The following is a 20,469-nucleotide window of genomic DNA, read 5'->3' as shown; positions in this document are numbered from 1 at the left end:
ATGCAGGGGTGGTGCAAATGGAGAGACCAAACGCGATGAAGGTTGTGGAGCTGATGAGTGGAAAGGGGCCGGGGCAATCGCCTCCAGAGGGCAGTGCCATGGTGATGGAGTCGGACTTCAAACAGGGATCCTTCGTCAGAGACCCTAAGTATGGAGCTTCCGGAGGTGATGCCACAAACAGCCGATAACATAATCTGAGAGACATGAGGGTGCAGTAATTGAGAGGGGAAACTGAGGGACTCTCAGTTTTAATTGCCCCAGAGACAAGGTTCTGGGATTGCTATGGGGGTAGACCTGAAGGGATTCCCTGATACCCATGAGCTAGGTGGCGGCCACGGGGGCTGGAGGAGCAATGGGCCGCCCCCTCTGACTGAACTAGCTGCAGGCAGCCTCTCGCAGACCTAACTTACTGGTTTGGATGGGAGGCGTTCACCTACTTGTCCTGAGAGTGGGAGTTGACGGAATTGTTTGTTGTTTCAAATGAGAGGGGGTTTTGACTTGCACTGCCTACAGAATGGGTCACAGATCAAGGGGAGTTTGTGGCGGTTGGGTAGATGGGAGCAGGTGGGGGGATGCACCTCTAGACACAATACTAGATGGCAGGTACACAGACTTATAAATGCATGACTTGGAACATTATAGGAATGCACACAATGACAAAGAGATATAAAGTATTTTCCTACCTTTGAAGGCGGGTAGTGCAAATAACCCTACTGCAAGAAACGCATCTCAGCCAGAAAGAGGGATTTGCATTGCACAGGTGCTGGAGAGGGCAAGCTTTCTACAGCATGTATTCCGCTTACGCACGAGGGGCAATGGTATAGCTTCAGGCAGGGATCCATTCCAGCTGATAGACTCACTAATAGACCCGAGGGCTGATATGTGGTAGTGCAGGTATGATTGGAAGGACGCGAACTGAGCATAGTGCATGTGTATGCCCCAAATAATGAGCAATCCGCCTTCTTTGCCCATTTGACCCACTGTCTGGCGCTTTATTTGACCAGCACTATGATAACGGGGGAGACTTTTACAGTGTAGGTGATTTGTATTCGGACAGATCCCACCCCCCTCTATGTGATTCTCCGACCTCGCCCACAGCACAGGTATTTAGTAGCTGGCCGTGCCGATGGGGACTGCTAGATTCCTGGAGAACCCTGCATCCTCGAAACCGTGATTACTCTTACATTTCAGCCATGCACAAGGTTCACGCGAGACTAAACACTTTTCTATGCACCGCAGACATACAGAACCTAGTACACATAGGAGAATAATTACCTCGCACAATCTCAGACCAGAACCCGGCACTGCTAAACCTAAAGTGGACACATGCTAATAAAAAATAATAAAATTTATAACGTGCAGACCGATTGCTAGATCCGCAATCCCTACCTGAAGATTCCGCCCGGACCACCAGAGGATCAGGTGTTCTGGGGGAAAATCACTCAATACTTCAGAGATAATGAAGTCACAGCCGCTTTGCAGCTGGCCAAATGGAATACCTTCAATGTGGTCCTGCGAGGCCAGTGCATTGCAGAAACCACAGGGGCCAGGCACACACTCCTCAGAGACGAGACTCTTAGGGAACTGGAGCGCAGGCAGCCAGGACACCCAGAGCTTCACAGTCCGTTCAGGAGGATAAAGAGGAAGTAACGCGACGGACTGTAAGGCTCAGGTGCTTCGACTGTGAACAATATTTAGAGCCAACACATTCGGAGAGGGATAAAACTGGTTCCCTCATAACGTGATTGGCTAACCCCATAGGCGAGGGCTCTCCAATAGTGAAGTTAGATGATGATGAGGGTACTAGACAATACACACAAGAGAAGATCAATTATATCTTTGCCCAGTACTAAGCTGGGCTCTACAGGGGCTTGGCTCACTGCGATAGGAACACCGCCGCTGCTGGCTTATATTAATCCTCTTTATCCATAATGGTTAGGAGTCGCCGTATGTTTATGGCTGTATTCCGCCCTGGGATGAACCCGGCCTGGTCTGGGTGGACCAGTTTTGACATGTTTGACAATAGTTGGGTTGCCAATATCTTACTTGATATTTTGTAATCCATGTTCAGCATGTGTAATGGCCTGTAGGCCGTTCGATCATGTGCCAGCTTTCCTTGCTTTAGCACCGGTACAATGAGGGCTTCCCTGGTGCTTTCTGGTAGTACCCCTATATCTCAAGCCACAGTGTACAGGGAGACCAATCTGGGAGCCAATTCCCCCACGTACGTTGCATAAAACTCCGCCAGCAAGCCATCAGTACCCAGCGTCTTGTTATGCGCCATATGCTTGATGGCAGCCCGTACCTCCTGCAAAGTAATGTCCATCCCTCTTTCCTCTGTCTCTCCTGGGTCTAGGCGCCGTAGTCATAGTCCCTCCATATATTCCTTAACCGCAGTCCCCAATGCTGTTTGCCCTAGCTATGGAACCCCTGGTGTGCCGGTCAAGAAGGGGGCAATATTACAGAGGATTGAAGGTAAGAGAGACACACCACCACATAGCCCTGTACGCTTACGACCTCCTGTTGTTCCTCTGAGATACGACGGAGGACTTTTGAGGGGCACAGTCCATACTGGCGCACTTTGTTAGGCTTTTTGGCCTCAAGGTCAACTGGCAGTAGTCAAAGTTTTTCAGTGTGACGTTCAGCAGATCCCTGCTGGCCGACTTGGGAGACCTCCAGTGGGAACCTAGCTGCCTGACATACCTAGGGATGAAAATATATCATCTGTGGCTGGTAGAGTAGCCATCCTGAAGATGGTGGCACACCCACGCCTATTATATTTCTTTGGGACCCTCCCGGTGTGGATCCCCCAAGCGATATTTAGAGACCTAGATTTGCTGATCATATCGTTCATATGGGGAACAGGTCGCAGGAGAGTGGCACTGGCCACGATGCAACGTGCCACAACAGCAGGCGGGTTAGCAGTCCGGATTTTTAAACATACTACATAGCAGCTCAACTTAACTGGATGATATAGTGGCTGGCTGCTGGGAGGAACCCGGGCAGAGCATAGCACCCATTCGCGCCGACTGCCCTGATACTTGCGAAAATATTACTATGTGTACAGAGGAGGTCTGCGGGGGATACAACAGAAATGAAGGTGGTGAAAAGACACTGGGCTAGGTATCTGAGACGTGTTGGTTGTAGAGTGCCCTACGCCTCTGACTTGCCCATAGCCCTGCTCCGACGTCTTCCACATGGGGGACACTGGGCGATACTTGATGCCTGGGAGGGGGCGGGGTGAGGGTAATAGGAGACCTCTTCTGGGGCTCTGAGTTGCTCCCCTTTGAAGAATTTCGGTCAGAGTACGACCTGCCCAGAGGCCACTTTTAATGCACAGAGTGCTCCATTGAGACTACGGAAGCACTGGGGCATGGGAACTATAGTACCCCGAGCACTCGAGGGCTGCCAGTATGTTGCTCTATCGGCAGGGAAGATCAAAACGTTCTCTTGCCTCTTTAGGGCAATGCGCTGCGACACACAGCAACCCCTGGAGCGACTAGGGCTTCAGTGGGAGAAAGACTTGGGAAGGCCGATTCCTGAGGTAGATTGGGATACTATAGTTGAAAGGACTCCGAAAGTATCTAGAAATGCAAGGTTCAAACAAATAAACGATTATGTTCTTCACAGAGCATATCTTACCCCGACGCGAATTAGAAGATAATTTAGGGTGGAGATTGCAGCCTACCCCAGGTGTGGGGAAAGGGAAGTCCATATATTGCATATGCTATGGGATTGTCCTACCTTACGCGCATTCTGGGAGGAAGTATGGCGCATAGTGGAAACTGTCATTGAAAAAGAGACCCCACACACACCAGGCCACTGTTACTAGGATGGTTCCCACACATGGCCAAAACAAAAATGACAGGCAAATTCCAAGACCTGATTTATATCCTTGCTAAACAGTAAGTTACCAGGAACTGGAAGGCAACAGAAGGACAAAGAGTAGGAACATGGAAAAAGGAACTGGAAAAGTGAGCAGGTGTAGAAGGGAGACTGCTAAGGGAAGCGACACGGGCATCAGCACAATAGACAAGGCAAGGGCATTGGAGCGACTACGGCCTAGCAGCAGGCGGGCGCGATGCGGAGAGAGCAGGGCCCTCGCCACCCCAACACGTCAACGGAGAGAGAGGGGGAATCAGGCTTGACAGCATGAAGGATAACCTACCATGGGAATCTAACTCTATCATATCAGGATGCTTAGTTCCAGATGGTGGAAAAGGACCGCACTGCGTGACCACACGACAATCTGACTTTTACCCCGAAGCGGGTGCAACTCACGAGGGCTTGGTGGGGTCCCCAGTATTAAGTGTTTGTTGGGACAAACCAGAAATGTATGGATAATACCTTGCATGTACGGTATTGCATGAATGAGATTTGAGATGCGAATATTTGAAAACTCAATAAAAAATGATTTAAAAAAAATAAATAAATTGTGGGTGTCGGCACAGAGAGCATTGCTGGGAGGTTAAATAGCAAAGCAAGGAATACAGGAATAATTGCTGGTACCATACTGAGTTTTCTTGTCGATACTCCGTTCTGGTCAGTGATGAATAGAAGTAACTTGTGCCAGATCTGGGTTTGTTTGCTGCTGTTAGTGATGAGGTTAAACATGATCTGAGGCTTTAGCAGAGGTTAAAGACCGAGAAGTAAAGGAAATAGATCAATGGGGTACTCTGGTAGGCACTGGGGTCTGAAACTTTCCATCAGAGGTAGTTGATGTTGGTTGCAAGAGGTGGAGAGCCTGTGTACAACCTTGTCAAATCCTGCAATAGAAAGTTTAATCAATGAGTGATGGAGAGTCGTATGAAATGTGACAGAGATCAAGCAGAACCAGGAGCCATGGGGTTGCTGTTGTCTGTGGAGTGACGGAAAAGGTGGTATCTATGACATGGAGGTTGCTGTTTCACTGCTTCAGCGAGCACTGAAACGAGGTGAATCCTCAAAGAGAGAATTGATGCTAAGCTGGTCTTGTAGCTAGGTGGTGCCTGCTTTCTCGATAGTCTTTTAGATAGATACCAGCACGGTCTGTATGCGTGTGTCTGATCAACTTATATAGTTTCTTGCCTTTCTGATCAGCACAAACTCCTTCCTATGGGATCCATGCACCCACCACCATGGTGGGAAATATTCTCTGGGTATGTCATTTAGAAGGAATGCTCAGTTTGGAAATGGATTTCCCATATCTTCTTATCTTCTTTTATCTTTTTGTGCTTGGGACTGTTCCTGTGAGTTGGGTGCAGAAGCTATCCAAGTATAGGAATGTTACAACTCTGTGACTCTCCCTTATCCCTCTACGTTTGCCAGCATTAATCTTACACCACCTGTACCGATTCAAGAGTGGAGTCCGCTGCATGAACATAAGGATAACAGCTTCAGAAATCTTTTTCTGACTCGCTGTAAGTTGCCATGGGTCAGATACAGAAAAGAGCCTCAGCTGACCAGAAGTACTAAAGTAGCCAGAAATATATTTTTACCCATCTCGTTAATACTTCCAGTACCACAGTAGATCTTCACCCACCACCTTAACACACCCTACTATGGTCTTTAATGAGTAGCGCAATCAAGCCTATGACACCCACTCAGTGGATCACCCTACTGATCTTACTAAAATGAGATCATATGGCTGCCATTTGCCTGACCTGACTGTTGTACTGGTTTGAGCATTTACATCATGTCTTGTATAAAAGTGGATTACGCTTGAGGGTGGCTCAGTCTACATTTTGTGATAGCTTGTTGGTAGTTTAAAGATGTTGGTGTGAGCAAATGAGCCCCATGGGCATTGAAATTGAAATTAAGGCTACATATGTCCCTTCTTTTCCACAGGTTCCTAAAGTTGCTCACACAGAATTTTATCAGGGACGAACAATGAGATGGGCTTTGGCTTGGAGTTTTTATGATGATGTAAAAGTACCGGTAAGTATACATATTTAGTGCCTCTGCAGTATTGTGGTGTTTTAGGAGGAAATTGATGTATTACTAACTGGTTTCGGAAAAAAAGCCACAACATGAAAATAAGGGGGTTGATCGGAGTCTGTAGATTTTTCATGTGTCTTGGGCACGAGGTAAAACACTGAAAGTCAACAACACTCATGATTCTTGAAATCAACTTTGGTTTGTCTGATCAATTCTTATGCTAGAGCCTAGGAGCAAGTGGGGACTCAATGACTTTATTTCAGGACTGGGATCACCTGGTAGTTTCCGCAGTGCTCTGAATCTTTGTGTTATTTTGGGCCTTCTGTATTGTAGGAGGATGTGTCTTGCAAAACCACCCTTGAACCTTTGTTGACAAGTGATTGTATAGTTAATTCCCAACTCACTTGCCTACTGCCACTGTAATTTTTGAGGAAATTGACCATTTTCTCTATTCAGGTAGGTAATTTTACTTTTCTTTGTCTTAATCATAAATTTATTATCTCAGCGCAATACTTCTGGCAAACAAATCATTGTTCTTTATTTGTTTTTTTGTAATAGTTTGTAAAACGCTGCCAGTAATTTCAAAGTTACATTTTTTGTACTGCTCTATAGCCATGTAACTAAATTATTCTTTAATTATGGTAATTATAGAACACAGTGACTTAATTCTGTTTAATCTGATAGTGACCCTGTAAGCCCACACTGTGGGACTGAAATGTGTTGAATAAACAAGGATAGTGGTTGAAAATCACACACATTAAATTATCCCAATAAGGGATTGACAATTAAGTGCATGACTGATATCAATTTGATATTTTTGTCTTCCCTTACATACCTCTCCTTCAGGATTGTTAATGCTTGATGGACTTCAAAGAGTCCTTACAGTGCAGAGAAAAAACCATTTTCTTAAACCACTCTTGCATTTTCTAACAGTCTCCATTAATAGGCATTCTAGAATATTCCTTTTTTAGGTCTCGCGCCTAGTGTTGCAGTGCGCAGCGTTGCTCGTGCAGCGCGAGACCTCTTGTAAGGCGGTTTTAAAGCTGACAACAAGTTTGTGTGTGTGAGCAGGCTTTCGCCACCGCCATTGGCTTTAGTAAAAAAAAAACTAAAATAAGGCACCTAATTGGGCAAAGGCGGGCACATGTCCCGCCTTTGCTCCGCCCATTCCCACTGGTGTCTAGGACGTGCATCAGCGCGTCCTAGACACCGACAGGCTTCCTCACCCCCGCTCCTCTGTGGTGCGCGCGCATCACTAGTTTAGATTTCCGCCCTCGTTTTGCCTGTTAACACTTTCACTGCCATCAGTGCATACTTGTTTTCCTCTCGGTTTAAAAGCATGTGAATAACAATGCTTTTATAACTCCCAAAGCAGAGCGAACAGCGTCTGTGATTGTTGGGAAAGCATTACATGTTAGTCGTATTTATGTTTCATCAATTGTACCTTTTTATCGTTTCCCTTTTCCAACCGAATTCCACTTTACTCGTACTTAAAAGTACTTCTTTCTTTGAAGTGTTGAAACTGTAGTCTTCTGGGTCACCACGGGGAACCAGCGGTGAGTGTAATTTCAATGGGGGTGTCTACGCGGGCACTAATATTACTGGGGGCCTAACACATTCGGCGTAGCTTAATCAGTACATGACCACTTCGGAGTTCGACTGTGCTGCCAGGTCACGAGCCCCTTACGTCCCCTTTATTTATACTCCCTGATTGATCACAGTCCCCACTCAATGGATGGTATTTACTATGCTAAAACCATGGACCACCCAAGAAGTTTAACAGAAGAAAAGCAACAGAAGGACTGCTCTCTATCTCTTGCGGACAGCCAGTTAGATCTTGACCTCTTACAATGTCCGTTCTGTAGTGTGGAAAAGAACACCTTTCAAGACCTCCAACTTGACATAGAAACACAGCACGTTGATCTCTTGAAAACACAAAAGAATGGTGAGGACCTATTGTGCAATTAATTATTGCTCGTTTTGTAATTTCACACTCCTGCTTCCTCACAGCATCTCAACAGTACATAGCAGGGCCGAAAGAATGCTACAAGTGAATGGGAAAGGGAGATGTGCTTATTGTGTGTGTGTGATTTCCCTTCCCCTAAAGTGCAGGGTCTCAAAGATTGTTTTAAGACACATCTGCCAAATGCTGGGATTTTCTAAAAACAAGGCAGTGTAAACTCCATCCCATACCGTGCAATTCCTTCATCTCACTGTTGCAGGTTCTGCCTCTTCATCACTGCTTTCTCCTTTTATCACCATTTTCAGTTTTTCTCTGACCCCACCCTTCCATCTTTGTTTCTTTGATGACTGTTTCTCTCTTTCTGTGGTTCAAGGCCGCAGTCAATGAAAAGTAAATCACAGTCCATAAAATGACTGCCACTTTCCACGACAGTTTAGGCAATTCTGAATTGGTTTTAGTAAGGCGATGTCTCTATTTATTTGTATATTTCTGGAGCTACACCTATACTGTGGAGTAACCTGGCACTCACGGGTTTAGAGATAATACACCTGCTGAAATCTTTAAAAAAATGGATAGACTAAACAGGTAGTTGTTAAGTTGTTGACAAAAAAGACACCTGATTAGAGATTTAGGGCCAGATGTAGGTAATTCCGATTTACCTACTCTTAAATACCGAATCATACCGTATCGGTATTTAAGAGTAGGTAAATAGGAAGCAGCCAGATGTTGGTAATCTTTATTTTGCAATTACCGAATCGGTAAGATTCGGTATTTACCGATTCGGTAAATACCGAATCGGTATTTCCCATTGATTCCTATGGGCCTTGAAGCCCATAGGAATCAATGGGAAATACCGATTCGGTATATACTGAATCGGTAAATACCGAATCCTGGCAGGGGGAACGGGGTGTCACTTTGACACCCTGTAGCACCCCAATTGCAGGCTTGTGTGCCATGTGGCACACATACATGCCCTAAGGGCATGTGTGTGTGTCACATGGCATAGGTGTAAATGCACAGATGTGCATGTACACTGGAATTCGGTATTTTACCACCCAATAGGATTGGGTGGTAAAATAAGAACTCCTAAGGGCCTGTGGCACTGCAAACTGTGCCACCTACATATGGATTTACAGAATCAGTATATTTACCGATTCGGAAAAATACCGAAGTGGTAAATTTACCGAATCGGTAAATATACCGATTCTGTAAATTCCGAGCCACCTACATGTCAAAAGCCAAATACCGGTCGGTAACGGCCGAAATTGGCCGTTACCGACCGGTATTTGGCTACCTACATCTGGCCCTTGGTACTGTTAGGGTGAACGGACGCTTGAGTTTTTTGTGGCTAGATAAGAAAAAAAAGATCTTTCCAGTCAAGTGACTGAAAGTCGCATTTGAAAAGGTTCTGTGTTAAGTGAGCAGAGAAAGGTGTTTTTAACACATTTTCAATAACTTCACACCCTAGGCCAGGCCTTATATTGGTCTTCACTTGAGCTGAGAGCCTATGTGATACTGACCTCTGCAGCTTGAAAATGATTAGGGAACACATGGTCGCAATAGTGTCGATGAAGATGTGGCATGAGGGCTTGCCTATGTCAGTTTTAACCTGGTGAATTCAGTTGGGGCCCTATTTGTGCCAAGTGTTGTTTATGCTACAAAACAGAAACAGAATTAAGGTAGGTACTACTTAGTATAGTTTAAACCACATGAAGAATGGCGGAGGGAGAGGAAGAACTCTGTAGATTATTAAGGGTTCCGTGGGCTAGTTGTTGGCCTGTAATATGTAGTATCTAGAAGTTGAAGCCTGATTTGTTAATCAGTTGTGGACATGATTGTATATATGCACCGTACTGGTTAAGGTGAGCAGTTGGCAAAAGGATAGGTTGGATTCCACCCAGCATCTTCTTAAGGGTTTTCCTTCAGTAATCGAGGAGACCACGTTCCTTATCTGAACATGTGTTATGTATGGCTTTTAGTAATGTATCTGTGGGTTTGATGGAGGTTTTACAAAAATAAAGCTGTGCAAGCTCCAGTCCACCATTCCGTTTCTCCTTCTTCCCCACCCTACACTTCCTTTTTCTTCATCATCTCTTTTGTAGATTCTTCTTCATCCCTGTTTTTTCTCCCCTTTGTCGCCTTTTCCACATTTTTCTTTTCCTACTCCTTTCATTCTTTGAGGAATGTTTCTCTCTTGCTCTGTGTCAAACGCTGACGATGAAAAATAGGAGATCGATGAACATGGATTTTTCTATTAAATCTGGCGTAAACAATGGCAAGTCGTTTAGCAGGAGGTAATTAACTGGCAGAAGAAGATGAACCCATGTGCGCAGAATGTTTGGCATCCGAGATAATTTGAAATTGTGGCCAGTTTACAGAATTGAATTTGTTGACATTTTGTCTGAAACCAAGAGTGTAAGAAAGTAGATTATTTGGAGTGGGCGGTCATCTAGCTCAAGGAATAATAACATTATATGTCACCAGGTTAAATTAACTGGAGCTGAACTCCCTAGTGGTTGTGGCACAGGGCAGACTGGGTTAATATAGGACAGTGTGTAAAGTAATTATGCAGTATCAAAACGGTAATAAAGTATATACACCAAACAATGAAAATCTAAAACCAAAATTGGCTACTGTAGTATCTGCGTTGTGGGGACCACGATTGCCAATTAAAGACTCAACAGGAAGGAAAGAAAGCACCGCAAGAACTAGTGACCTTAGCTGTCACAAAGAGGAGTATATCCGCCTAGGGGTCCAGCAGGCACCTATTTCCCGCTAGATCTCAGCCTTGTAACCCTAAAGCATATCCCTGACCTTCATGTTATCCAAAAATGAGCCATGTGCGTTCATATGGAGGTCTCTTTATGGGTTCCACCTTAGTTGCAAGTTCATGATGACAGGGAGATGTTTATATTTTGTATCCCTGAGTTTGGCCGATAATCTGCCTCCCCGGTAAAGGACTGTGATCTAAATCTGTCTAATGTGACTTGTGTACATGTGGCAAATGATGCTGCAGTCCTCGGGCAAGTCTGAATACACGTTCACCCCCCATTCCCCCAAATAGTCTGGGGGAAGCAGGGATTACTAGGATGGTGAAGCCAGTTTGATCTCTTTTGTATTCCAAGTTGGGAGCAAATTCTAATGTGTGCGTTTACCTTCTCACGTCTCAACATTCTGCCCTTGTTCTTCTGGATGGATATTTGGTGAGGCAGCATTTTTAGAGATGTGAAAATAAGGTGGATTCAGTATGATAACTGAGCTTTATCACCCAGGCTGTTCTACGTCCCTACCGTTGTTTACTTCTAGGATATGGCTATACTTGTGAATTTACTGTATCAAAAAGTAATACAAAAATAGAACAGTAAATGAGGTCTTAGAAATGTAAAAGCCAAATCTGCAGCAACATTACTACAATTTCTAAACTTAAACTGTTAGGATACTTGCACAGAAAAACACTAAGCAACAAACATTGGAATACTAATAGGTCTGGCTTATCAATGAAAGTGCCTTTTGAGTCATTGATGGGTTTAGGCTCTCAGTAATCATACATGCATTCAGTTACTCGTCTTTGCTATCGGGCATCCACTGACTCATTCATGTATTCACCTTCTTACAGCCACAATAAATCCCACACCATCTTAACAACTTAAGCAAGACAAGCATTGGCATTGCCAATAGGTCTCGCTTTTGGGCCCTTATAAGTAGTTATGCAGCATAATTTCCTTGTTGCAACAACATAAAATGTCGCATGCATAAACACTTAGATGGTCCCAAAAGCGAGCCCTATTGGCTATTTGCAATGCAATAAGTCTTGCATTTAGGCAACTTTAAGCTGTTGGCATAGTAAATGACAATGCCTTTTCAATTTATTGTAAAAGTAAAAATTTTTGGAAGTTATTGTCATTTACAATGCCATTGTGTTCAATTTAAGTAAATGGGAGACCTATAGCATTGCAAATGATTGTTATTTATGATGTGTAGCCTGGCGTTGCGTGTGTGAGTGGCGTTGCGTGTGAGAGTGGCGTTGCGTGTGAGAGTGGCGTTGCGTGTGAGAGTGGCGTTGCGTGTGAGAGTGGCGTTGCGTGTGAGAGTGGCGTTGCGTGTGTGAGTGGCGTTGCGTGTGTGAGTGGCGTTGCGTGTGTGAGTGGCGTTGCGTGTGCGAGTGGCGTTGCGTGTGCGAGTGGCGTTGCGTGTGCGAGTGGCGTTGCGTGTGCGAGTGGCGTTGCGTGTGCGAGTGGCGTTGCGTGTGCGAGTGGCGTTGCGTGTGTGAGTGGCGTTGCGTGTGTGAGTGGCGTTGCGTGTGTGAGTGGCGTTGCGTGTGTGAGTGGCGTTGCGTGGGTGAGTTGCGTTGCGTGTGTGAGTGGCGTTGCGTGTGTGAGTGGCGTTGCATGGATGAGTGGGGTTGCGTGGATGAGTTGCGTTGCGTGTGTGAGTGGTGTTGCTTGGGTGAGTGGCGTTGCGTGGGTGAGTGTGGTGTTGCGTGGATGATAGTGGGCTTGCGTGGGTGTGAGTGGCGTTGTGTGTCTGTAAGTGTTGCTGTGTGGGTGAAAGTGGCACAGAGCCTTTGATGTGGGCTGGCGCAGGAGAAATGCTGCTGCTGCTAATTAAATACAAGAGCGGCCGGGAAGCGGCCGGGAAACACAAGTACGGCCGGCCACATAATTAGGGGAGGAGAAGCCGCACAGCACACGCTGGGAGAAGCCCTTTGATGTGCTGTGCGGCCGCGATGCGCGCTCTGTGCTGGGGGAGGGCCATTAGCCTGAACTCGCGGCAAGATCAAACGAAGGGTGGGAGGGACATTGAGGAACAGATGGCCATGAAAGTGTATGGGCCAAAAGCGCGTGCCTGTGGCCACGTGCACTCGAAGAAAACGCCACGAAAAAATGCGGTGGTTTGACAATCAGTTCGAGCACTTGAATTCTCGCCATTTCCCATTCCTTCGGAATGGTAAAGGACGAGACCTAATAAATTAAAAGAATACAAGTAGAAAAAAGAAAACATGCTGCTGTCTAAACTCGACGGGCATATACATAAGTGAGTGTCCATCTTGCAGAGGTATAGTAGTCTATCATTGTTGTAAAGTTTCCAACATGGCCGCCACATTTAAAACCAATGCGTTAGCCATCTTGGAATGGTAAAACAGTGATACAGATGAACATCAGCATTCTATAATAATCTTCTGGTGTAAATGAAGTGGCTATGTGGAATGTGGCGCCCCGCAGATAAAATGAGCGTTAACTAAACGAGATGTAAGAGCTTTTTTCGGCAGAGCTTTAGAATCTTCTTAAGACACATTAAGATAACAAGCATTTACAATGCAACGGTCTCGCCTTTGAAAAAGTTAGAGCTATTGGCATTGTAAATGACAAATTTTTTATTTATGTGTTGGTTTTGAAAACAGATAAATAAATGGCACTGTCATTTACAATGCCAATAGCTTAATCTCTCGCAAATGCCACACACAGACCCACACAGAGTCCCACACACATACATACCTACAGAGTCACACGCAGAGCCACACACACACACACACACACACACAGAGCCACACACACACATACACAGAGCCACAATGGACAGAGGCAGCAAAATACAAGTGGGGCAGCACAATAAGCTAAGTACCGATTTTTGGCTTGTGTTTTAAGGCACGCCCTTGATTACATTGTTCACGCCCCTACGGGAGACCCCCCCAGTTATTTTATCCCACTTAAAGCCCTGGTAATGCTACCTACCCCTTTCTCAAAATGTGAACACCTTACACCACCCACACTATTTTGTTCGACAATTATCTAACATTCAGAGTTCTCCCACAAAAGTAGCCAATAGAAAATCCAGAACTGTACAAAAAGCCCACTTTGTTCAAGGAAGCTTCTATGCCTTGCTATTGGCTTAAGGCGAAACATAAACACTGATAACATATCAACACTGTGGCATGCACTCCTTTATAATACACTGTTCCCATGTGCCCTCCTCCCCACACCGAGCTCGGCATGTGTTCCCCCCCTGGGCCCCTTGCTGGAGTGGAGCAAGTGTTACCTAAAACTACACACGTCCACACCCTGGTGCTGCTGCCTCGTCCCAGCAGATCACATTAGTAGGCCGCAGGCTCGTTGTGAGCGCCTGAGCCGGTCTCCCCCAAGCCTTGGCTCCTCCCTGGGCCCTTTGTTGCCTTGAACAGCTGCATTAGCTTTTCCGCTGCTGTAAATTGGGGAATGTGCTGCTGTTGCTGCCGAGTCCTGACATTTGTTCCTCACAACTCGTGCCTTTGATGGGCTAAGTTCAGAGACTCGAGGCTCTCCTAGCAGCATCATGGAAACCAAAACAGAGCAGAAAAAAAAAACGAAAAAAAGTAGACACACTCCCTAACTCCTGCTAACAGCATCTCTCTCAATGCATGGACAGGGGAGTGTGGGCGGCGGAAGAGGGGTGCGAAAATGCACTGAGTGTGGGTGGGGGAGGGGTGCGCGAAAATTCACGGACAGCGGACTGTGGTCTGGGGGTGTAAAAGAAAACACAGACAACGGAGTGCAAGGGGGGGGGGGCGCGAAAAAGTCAAACTCCTCAAGTATGACCTGTCATGTTGTATTCCTGAAACACACCTCTGCAGTTAAGGAGTGCCCATGGGGTGATGTGTCCTTCAACATTTCGCTCTGTGGTCTGTCTGTCGGTCTGTCAAACTAGCTGCCCAGACAGGCTGGCAGGCAGGGGGTGAAGCAGACAGCCAGGAGAGAGCGACGCGCAGACAGACAGACACGGGTAGAGCGCACTGTCACGCCCCTGGGGTTCTAGTGTGAGGGAGTGTGATGTTTGTGGGGTTCGTGTATGAGGGAGTGCAGAGAGGTGTATGACAAAGACATGAGGTGAAATAAAAGAATAACAAGTGTGTACTTATTGTCAGTGCTGTGCAAATCGAGTCATGTGATTGGTTGAGCGTTTCAAAGAAACGTTTGATTTGAACGCTCGGGCACACAGTTTTATTTATTTTGCTTAATATACTGTGGTTCAGCGCCCTGAATACTCGTGCGACTCTGCTGGCGCTGAATACTGGTGGCGCTGGTGGCTGCGGAGTGACAAAACAGTGACAGCTCAGCATACCCACCTTCTTGGCGCTCAAGTAGGGCCGGGGCCAGGTGCGGTGAGCCAAGGCTGTCTGCTGTCCTACATTATTGAAGGTCAATATGCGATGTTTCACTATTGGAACAATGCTTATCAATAGATTTAGACAACTGGTATTTAGAACCCTCTTCAGAAGAGAGGCACGCTAGCTTCGTTTTGTAAAGGCCTGATGTAGACATTACTTCCCGCTGTCTTGAGGAAGCCAGAGAAGGTGAAGTGATATCAGAATACCCCCCCGCCTCGCCCGTCCCCGCTCTGGAGTGTTGCTTGACTAATGTGGTTCTTTGCCTCTTAACATAATCTCACGTTGCATGTTTTGTAGTTCACAACAAAAAGGCGTCTTCCAATGACTCGGGGATGATGGCGGCAGTAACTTCACAGCCCTCATGCAACGGGCGCTTTCATCGCCCCGCCTTCGTGGCCTCAGATTCAGCGAACACGGCTGCTTGAAGTCAGCGCACAAAGGGACCGAGGCGCTGTAAGAGAATGATGGCATTTCCAAGGAAACAAACGATGTATAATTTCACAACTGATCCTGTGTCCTGTGACAAGCTGCATACCGCATTAAATTCTCGTGTCCCAAGTACTAGGGTTACATAAATTTAAAAAGCGGAAACATCAAGGCGTGAAATAGACTAGACACACTGGAAATTGACAGTAAAGAAGCAAAAACACAGAAGTGGATGCCTGCTTGTGCCCCGGGGAACTGCAGGACAGCTGATCTGAACACAAACACAGAAGTGGATGCCTGCTTGTGCCCCGGGGGAACTGACATAAAAAAAAGCAAAGCACACGCGAAGCGGCAGGGGAACTGACATAAAAAAACAAGTATGTAAAAATAATTAAATCAACTGCGTCTAAACACATTTTGAGAAAAGTAATTAATGTACAGAATGTAAGCAAAGAAAAAATATTCGAGAAGGAAGGAGAGCAGCAAGCCCGTGCCGGGCGATGTTAGCTGCCAACTGCCCCGCTATTCCCCGCATGCCTCCCATGCCTACCGTCTGCTTGAGTGAACTCAAGACTTCATTGACCATGCGACAGGAGGTGTTGCAGCAGCTCCAATGGACCACAACAGCTGGTATTTTCCAGCTTGGAAGGAGTGGTAGTTTTAAACAAGTGAAAGCAAACAGTGCGAGGAGGTGGCTCAACCTATAACTCTGCCGCCTTTGGAACAAGAGAACAGGGTTCGAGCCTCGGTGTGGGCTGCAACATTTAATTGTGAATAACTAATCTGAGATCTCGTGCATATTAAATAGACAGCGTGCATATTAAATAAACAGCATGGGTGAGGGCTTGCAGCTGCCAAATGAAATGCCCACCGAATGCCATGACTTAAAAAAAGACACGGAAACGCCCCCGAATCGCGTTGTGACGGGGAAAGAGTGATTGACAACCAGCTCTTCCAATGGCTAGCCTCCATTTATGGAGCTAGCCAATGGAAGAGAGAGGCGGGACAAAGCCCCATACTGTAGATCAAAAGATTTCGCCTGCGTGAGCACTGCTGCGCCGTGCTACGGCCAGGCGAAACCTAAAAAGAGTATAAGTAAAGAAATGAAAGAGGAACTATAAAATGAGAAAATTGAAAGCTAAAGGACTGGCCAGCCGACCCTGACACTGAGACAAGACCACCATCACAAAAATCCTTTCCTACAAAGGTAATCTGTGATTTTCATGTAATAAAATACCTCTCTCTAGGATTTAATACAGAGTAATAACAAAATACCCCATAATTCCTATTAACTTTAAGAAATGCTTTCCACAATCCATATGTCACGCCTACTTCCTTTATTGTAACCTTTCGTTATAAACACTCGGGCATATAACCTTTATTATTGGCCAGTCACCACGACTTACTCAGGCTTCCTGTGTTGGTCATAAGCCTTCACACATGGAAACAATCAGGTATACCATAGTAAAATTACAAATATGTACAAAATATAGTTGTCCAACCCATGTATAATCCCTACAAAGAGCCTAATAAGGTACCAATGTGCAACTACTCTGGCCTTTTGGTGTGTCCCCATGGTGATTTACAAGATTTCATGCTTTAAGAAAAAAACTTGCTTCAGGCTTTAACACAGTGAAATAACAATCCACCCTTGAAAGTCTATTGCTATTAACACATTCTTTTCATAGTAAGTAAGTGACGCATATTTGCTTTGGCATAACTAGTCATTACTAACAGATCACAACTATGTACTCTGACATAACTTTTCCAATGATGTCTACATCCTTTACGAATGGCTTAACACCATATACAACACAGGTCTACTGACATGTGGATACGTTGGCAACCAGCAGGCATGCATTTATAGAATTACAAATATGTGCAAAGTTATAGTTGTCAAAAAAATATACCATCCCTTTCAACAGGGCTTAACAAGAACCATCACTGTTAAATTCTACTCCCAGGGTTAGTAAGAGTGTGAGTCTAGCACCAAAACCCTTGTCTACTTTGGTAATCCGTTAGATTACTTGTAACCAAATACCTTTCTACGGCATGGTACATAATGGGATAACAATCCAATTTTAGAGGCCTGTTTACTTTACCATATGCGTATCAAACTAAATAAGCCAGGCCATCTTCTTGTGTAATAACTTTTTATAATAAACAAGTCATACGTAAAGCATTTGGCATAACGTTTCCCTGCACACCAATCAGGTCTCGATCTATTATCATTGGTTCGTTGTCATTACCAACTGAGTCTACGATAGTGCGCATAAGCTTTCCCACAAGGCAACCATCAGGCCAGTAATTAAAGGGGATTGAGAAAAATAAATAAATCTAGTCAGTGGCTTAAGTGCACTATGTGTGACCGGGAAGCCTTTGTTCAGATCCCGGATTTCCTGCATGGCTAAATTGTGCGATATTGATCAGATCAATTCACTTAATGTATCGAATTTACTTGAAACTGACAATTTCAAGGTATTCAGTTTAAGATGGACAGTTTACAAAAAAAAAACTCAAATGTATGTTTTATTAGCCTAGAATGGTCCACAATCATAACAATAATAATAGCCTTGATGTAAGGGACACCAGGTAATTGGTTCACTTTGTTCACTCCGTTTAATTTTGTCAAGAGGGAGGGTTAATGAATGTTTTAAAGTTCATGTTGAGACCCTTTCACTTCAAATAAATGGCAATGCGGTTTTTGTGATCTTATGCATTAAACTGAAACCCTACCATAGATCTTTTTTAAAAAAAAGATTGTATTCTATTTCAAAACAGATTACACAGCATGATAGTAGCTTGGTATGTAGCAATAGTTTCCATCGTAATTACAGAAGAACAGTGCTAGGCTATTTATGAAAAGTAAGTATACCATTTAAAAATGTTTCTGCGTAACAAACTGACCCATAATAAAATGCCCCCCCTACACCCAGTTGCTGCCCGACCCCCACACCCAGTCGCTGCTGCTTTGAATAATAGCATATGGAAGCAGAGCAATAAACCCTTTGGTGCTTAGAAGGAAGTGTTCTAGAGGGGAAACCATGACGTGTCGGAGACAGGTACCCTTAAATCACTGCCTTGAGTAGTTGCCTAGATATGGCAAGAACAAATACAATATAGAAACTGAGAGTACGTGTGTCGGAGTGGATTATGAGGGGAGAATATCCTCCTTGGTGCAGTCTTTAAAGCCCTCCACCAAGTTATCCCTCGCCAGTGCAATAAAATATTGTATCAGACCGGCTTATTCTTCCCTGTGTAATAGCGTGCTCTCAGATTGAAACCAAGAGAGGAAGACATTGGTCCAACTTACGAAAACCGAAGGAAGTGAATTCTTCCACCTCAGTGTAATATTGCTTGTTGCTAGAAGAAGAGCCAGGTCGAGGAACTTTGTGGGAGGTTTCTTAAACTTAGGGCGGGGGAATACGCCCAATAGCACCACTTCTGGGGAATTTGTTAGTATGTGGCCCATCGCGTTCAACAGCACCTCGAGAACTCTCTGCCCCATGTAAGGAGTGTAGGAGAAGACAAAAGCATATGAAGCAAATCGGCATCTAATTGCATACAGTCAGGAGTTGCAGCTGCAGTTCCCGGGCATATTTTATTAATTTCTGCAGGTACAAGGTAGGCTCAGTACAGATTATTAAATTGAATATTAAATTAAATATACTTAAAATGGGAGCCTTAGGGTACTTTTTTGAGATTTTCAATATTTTAGCTCAGTTCGCATCGTACAGAGGTTTGGCCATGTCAGTCTCCCAGTTAGTATAGGGAGAAGCCCTGTAGTGGATCCCATGTTGTAGGAAAGCTCTGTACGCCCATCCTATAGTTCGCCACCAGTCCCTATTGTGTACAGTGTCTAGTACACTTCATGTGGGGTTGGTGCTTGATGGCAGACATGAAATAGGACATTTAATGATTGTTTGAGGTGTTCGTAAGAAATGAATAGACCTGTTAAAGACTGGTCTTCCATAACTGTTTGGAAATCTACTAGCTTGTTGTCAACAAACAAAGACCCCAATTCTGAGAGACCTGCAGCATGCCACTGGTGCTCTTGACCTGAGCGAAGCTGTCCTGTGCGAGTGGAGAGGTCTAGCGTATTGCAGGGGATTAAGGTTTCTTTGTGCTAGTGAGTTTACGGGTTCTAGGGAAGAGAAAGCTGGGTGGCATAACCCTAGGTGGCACTGGGTTGAATGGTCAGTAGGAAACAAGAAGTCGTGCAGCAAGCCCTCCGTTAAGCCTATACAGGTAAACCTTGTCTTATACAGGGGGCTGCCAGACAGCAAACGAAACACACATTGGAGCAGTGCATCTGAATATTCGTGTTCTAAGTCCAGACGGACTAATCCACCTCCCAGTCATGGGTAGCTTTAAAGTGGAAAGACCTACCCAGCTGCACCCCAGTCTCCAACTCAGACATAGGACATGGCCCGGTGTCTGAAAAAGGAACGAGGGATGAGCAGGTGAAGGTTTGCAAAATACAATTACTGGTGTAGCACCACCATCTTCACTAGAGCCATATGGCCAAATATTTTAGGTGGAAGAGAAGACCAAAAAGCAAACTGGGTTCTGAGGGACAGTGTCATTTTGCCCAGATTTTCACACTGCAACTCAGTGGGGGAATGGTAGATATTACTCCCTTGGTATTGAGAGATAACTGATTCCCAGTTCAGTCTGGGGTCTTATTATACAAAAAGGGGAAAACACTACCATATGTTAAAGAAACACTTCGTACATTATAAAATCTCGATCATGTTCTTACATTTTGCTTGTGTAATTTACACCCAAAATATTTTGAAGTTTCTGAATGTATTTTAACACAAGCTAGATCACTGGTTCAGCCGAGACTCGACTGCAGAACCATTTTAAAACATTGAGAGAGTGGGCAATTTCCCAGGGAACAACCGTCCAAGGGGTCTGTCCCCTGCTTACCCTTCACAAGCACGACCATTGGACCATTGCACTAGCAGAGTTTGCCAGGTTGGGTAATGCTTGTTCAACCACTTGACACTGCCTATTCTGT

At 45.1% G+C, this 20,469-nt stretch overlaps 1 protein-coding gene across 1 annotated transcript in view; it reads left to right on the top strand.

Moving 5' to 3' along the window:
* The window catches only part of METTL16 (methyltransferase 16, RNA N6-adenosine), a 513,950-nt gene that overhangs the window by 313,824 nt on the left and 179,657 nt on the right, over positions 1–20,469 (top strand). The window contains exon 8 of the mRNA XM_078679306.1: positions 5,827–5,916. Within this exon, the coding sequence (XP_078535432.1) occupies positions 5,827–5,916 (90 nt within the window). The remainder of the gene's footprint in view (positions 1–5,826; positions 5,917–20,469) is intronic.

This window comes from Lissotriton helveticus, chromosome 3_1, assembly GCF_964261635.1.
Source record: "Lissotriton helveticus chromosome 3_1, aLisHel1.1, whole genome shotgun sequence".
Taxonomy (NCBI): domain Eukaryota; kingdom Metazoa; phylum Chordata; class Amphibia; order Caudata; family Salamandridae; genus Lissotriton; species Lissotriton helveticus.
This window is presented reverse-complemented; position numbering and strand designations above follow the sequence as displayed.